The sequence below is a fragment of the Cibotium barometz genome, chromosome 41, assembly GCF_041138505.1.
Source record: "Cibotium barometz isolate CiBa-2024 chromosome 41, ASM4113850v1, whole genome shotgun sequence".
NCBI lineage: Eukaryota > Viridiplantae > Streptophyta > Polypodiopsida > Cyatheales > Cibotiaceae > Cibotium > Cibotium barometz.
In genome coordinates this window covers 20,426,888-20,431,580 of record NC_141086.1, presented here as the reverse complement: position 1 = coordinate 20,431,580, position 4,693 = coordinate 20,426,888, and the positions used below count along the sequence as shown (strand labels likewise).

The following is a 4,693-nucleotide window of genomic DNA, read 5'->3' as shown; positions in this document are numbered from 1 at the left end:
CTAAATTATAGTTTCTTTAGAGCTAATTTCCAAAATATAAGTTTCCTAAATATAGGAAAAATGGAATCTAAAATTAGGTTTTCTTGAGGGCATTTCCAATATATAGGTTTCCTAAAAATAAATAGGGAAAATGGAGAGTATTATATTCATAACAAGCCAATTGCTTTAGACATGCTATGAATTATTGAGAAAATTAATATAAAAATTCTTGAGCCAACAGAAGCAAATATAAAATTTTGAGGTTGTACCTCAAAATTTTATAAAAATTATTGAGCCAACAAAAGCAAATGAGGTTGTACTTGATTCTCAACTTCTACAAGAGTGTATTTCACACCCAATATATTACATCATTTTTTTAAACTCTACTTAGGCCCAAGATCCTCCCATAGTTACCATTTTTCACCGCTTGTAGGCGCTCGCCCGTCCATAAGCCATAGGCGATGCTGGCCCAGAGGAAGCACCTTGGGGGGTTATGAACCCATTACCTAAGCAAACACCTTCACCCTTGGGCTATCTACATCATTCTTTTTCTGACTCTACTACTCAAGCCCAAGATCCTCCCATCATTACCGTTTTTCACCGCCCGCACTTTTTATCCGCCATAGGTGATGTTGGCGCCTAGGAAGCACCTTGGGGGGTTATGAACCCATTACCTAGGCAAACACCTTCACCGCTTGGGCTATCACCTCATCGGCACCCGATACTACAACTTCTAAGGTAATAATTAAGAACCCTACTTAATCCACCTTGAAAACTTTGAACTCAAATTAATAATCTCTTGATTAACAAAAGTTATTTCTGTAAAGAGGTTCTTTCCTTGAGAATTTCAATGATCATAAACTGCTTCACTTTTCAAAGGAAGGCCCTATTAAGGGTTGGTACACTTAAAATCCTAGACTTTTCTAGGACATGCCTAGTTTCAAAATATACAACAAAATTATAAAAACACAAAAGAAGAATTAATAAAGACACGCAAAAATTGTATCAAAAAAAAAGAGAGCAACATTCAAAAGCATTTGAGAGCCATTTAAGAGTAGAAAGACAATGGAGGGCATCGAAAGACGAGCGTGGTAACACAGTAAGTTAGTGGCGTCGACTTTTACAATAAAAAGAAACACACACAATGGCACACTAATATAGATGGTGAAGATACACAAGTTAACAAGATCGCCTTTGAAGCCAGGGATATCTAATGGTTCAACATGTATTCAATCAAAGTGAAAATAGGCAAGATATCATTTGGTGTGAGAATATATGGGGCCAATAAATCTGAAATTAGTAGTACCTGCCAGACATGCGGCCTTGGTTTGGTTCAGAATTGATAGATAAGTTCTCGAAAATGTTGCATGTGGTTTGGGGAGAGCGCGATGCTCAGGCGCAAGCTAGTGTCACCCGGCGGCCCGGGTAACAAGTAGGCAAGGCCCTCAAATGGCACCCCTGCAGGACCCATTGACAGTGGTGGACCCCATCCAAAGTCCGTGGCGTATATCGGTAGCCTAACCCAGCTGGTAATCCCTAGGTTAGGGGACCTAAATGTGTGGGCACCTCGAGCCAAGCTTGTTATGTTAGGCTGTAACTCTAGGTAGTCAATGGCAGATCTCAAATACTCATCGTCCATCTTATGGAGTGTCATGCGGATGTTTCGGGCAGCATCTGCCAATGGCGCATCCACAAAGTGGCCAACACACTCCATGGGCGTGGCTGTGAAGATAACATTGCCAAAGTAGCCAGATGGGAGGGGAGGTTGAAGGCGGCTTCGACCATCTGTAGCTATGTAGAGCTTGGTGAATTGGGAGTCCTGCAAATCACGCGCTAGGCACGAGCACCGCCACACATGTGCCGCAAGGACCTCATAGCTGGTGAATGGGCGGTCCTCTGGGGATGTGTGAGAAGCAACTTTTCTCTTCAGGGAAAGGAGCTGCTCCTTACTAAAAACAAAAAGATCAGAGGCAACGGAGACCTCGTTGTCCTGGGGATCCACCTTTTCCTTTTTCTCTTCTTTTATCTTTGCAACCTCCTCTAGTGCCCTTAGGTGCTCTTCTGTGTCTTCCTCTTTTTTGAGCTTCTTGGACTCGGGTTTCTCTTTCTGGATAGCGTCTAGTGCCCTTTGGTGCTCTTCTGTATCTTCCTCTTTTTTGAGTTTCTTGGACTCGCGTTTCTCTTTCTGGATAGCGTCTCCATTCGGTTTTGGGTCCTTAACCTTTATCAATGGCGGAGGGGGCTGATACTCCACATGCTCAAACTTGGGGTTTGGTGGGTCTCTTGCCCTCAAAAGGGTTCTATCAAAAAAGGGCTTTGCCTCCACATCAATCCCTCTTGCCAAATCTGCCCAGAAGTTCAAAAAGTGAAGCGCCGCAATACCGTCTGCCACATGGTGTTGCACACCCACACCTACAGACACCCCCCCACATTTGAAGAAGGTTACCTGAATATCCAAACATTAAAACATATCAATTTCACACGAAGCCTACCGACTTGCTTTTAACTTATAATAAAGCCATGAGATCAGCCTCCCACGCAATTAAAACCCTCACGTTTTAGACGAATTGCCCGGGTTGGGGAAAACCATAATGCAACATCATGCCCTTGTGTGCAAAAACATACATGCAAAACAATGCGTCGTTTGAAGCCTTCACATGGACTTACCATACATTTTTTCTAAAGTCTACAAATGACACTCAAATGCAATACAAAAACCAGAGAGTCTATTAAAATATCATCCGAAACGTCCTTATTTCATTTCGAAATGAATAGATTTACCAACAAAAGCCATGGAGAGAACCCTCGCTCAATAGATGTCATCGAAAAAGCATACGTTGACATCAAATGTCATTGAGAATGCCCTCAAGTAAATTTTTTTTTAAAAAGCAATGGAAGAGCCATAAGTGCACCAACAAATGCCATAGACAAATGCCCTCGTTTGAGAATGTGTTGAAATGGCAATAAGACAATCATTGGCATATCAACACATGTAATAAAAAATGCTCTCATGAGGGGAGTGCCATAGAACATGGAAATCCATACATCATACAACACCTGCCACACATGTGAGGAATGCTATAGAACATGGAAATCCATACATCATACAACACCAGCCATAGATGTCAGGAATGCTACAGAACATGGACATCCATACATCATACAACACTCGCCATAGATCATACAACAAATGCAATTGGGAATGCATACCTGGAGGATGAGAAGGGGGTAGGTGCTTATATCTTGTGAGTAATCAATCTGAGGGATAAGCTGCCTCATCTTCATGGAGGGGGCAAAGAGGTCACCATACTCACTGATGCACCCATCTGCACTTGCTTCCACAAAGAGGACCCCTTCACCGTTGCAATCAATGTCAATCCTTCCTTTCTCAGCCTCCTTGAGCCTGCCTGCCATGGGATAAAAGGGCACCAGAGCTCTGCTCAATGACTCCCTTAGATGCACACATGAGAAAAAGTCATTTGAACCTCCATTGGGCTTGTAGAAATACACACTGGGTGTGTGTATCCTTGGTATCACAAGGTCAATGTTGGAGTTCCATATGATGCAATGTGGTGTCTGAGATGCAGGTTTAACTAGGGTGGTGTTTTTTATGGTGATCTTCATAGCAAAAGTTGATCAGAGAGCAAAAAGCAGAAAGCAGAGAGCAAAAAACAAAGAAGAGGAGCGTCTCCAAGAAGCAAAAAGAAAAAAAAACCCTAGATAAAAGAGCTAAAAAAGCTTCATGGGAGTACGGAGGAGGTGGGTTTTGTGGGCTATGGAGAGAGGTGGGTTTTGTGGGCTATGGAGAATGATGGGTTTTTTGGGCAATGGAGAAAATGGGTCTGCATACAATTGCAGTCTAATAAGTGGGTTGCAGTCAAAAGAGCAAAAAACAGAAGAAGCAAAAAAGCAAGTGTGGGCTACTAGTAGGGACCAAGAAGGGTCTCTGCAAGCAAATGCATGCGCCCAGAGAAAGGAAAGCTATGGCCTATATAATGGGAAACTGCCATGCAATTAAATCAAGTATAGTAGTTTAAGTGCAGAAAGAAACAGGATTAAAGCTGAGATTAAGGCAGAAAAGGGGGGAAAAAGAAGAAGAAGAAGAAGCAGAGAAAGCTCACGTAGCGATGGTGGACAAGAAAAGGTGGCCAACGACAAGTGGGTTACTGCGCGCGCCGGTGATCCACCCACCAAAGAACATCGCAATCCTCTGCACAGACGATGTTACCTGCACAAAAGCCGTTGTTGTTTTCCAACTACTCGCATTTTGAGCGAGTGAATGCTGCGAGCATGCCCTTGGCAGGTGGCCCTTTGTTGCCCCTACCTACCAAAACGGTGTTTGCTGTCGTGTCCGGCCTCTACCTTCATCCACCCGTGAACCTTTCACACTACCTTGTTGTCATTTTCACACCCATGCATTGTCCTCTCTCACCCCACACACACCCATGCTCTGAGTCGGCTCTCACCCGTCTGTCACGGGGTTGACACCTCTCTCTCTCTCTCTCTCTCTCTCTTTTCGGCCCTCCCCCCTCTCTCTCTCCCCTGCACTTTGCATTCTTTGATGACACGTGTCAAAAGAGACTTCAGCCCCCCCCACACACCCCCCCATGTATTGTCCTCTAAAAGTCAGCTCTCACCCGTCTCTGATGGGGTTGACACCTCTCTCTCTCTCTCTCTCTCTCTCTCTCTCTCTCTCTCTCTCTCTTCGGCCCTC

General features: G+C 43.9%; 1 protein-coding gene across 1 annotated transcript; it reads right to left on the bottom strand.

Annotated features, from left to right (window-relative positions):
- Positions 1-1,149: 1,149 nt before the first annotated feature.
- LOC147614759 (hydroxycinnamoyltransferase-like) lies at positions 1,150-4,275 on the bottom strand. Its single transcript, XM_086780096.1, has 2 exons — positions 3,190-4,275; positions 1,150-2,425 (listed from the first exon to the last, which is right to left on the bottom strand). Exons 1-2 carry the CDS (start codon positions 3,601-3,603, stop codon positions 1,313-1,315), a joined length of 1,527 nt encoding a protein of 508 aa, XP_086636222.1. The 5' UTR covers positions 3,604-4,275; the 3' UTR covers positions 1,150-1,312.
- Positions 4,276-4,693: the final 418 nt, after the last annotated feature.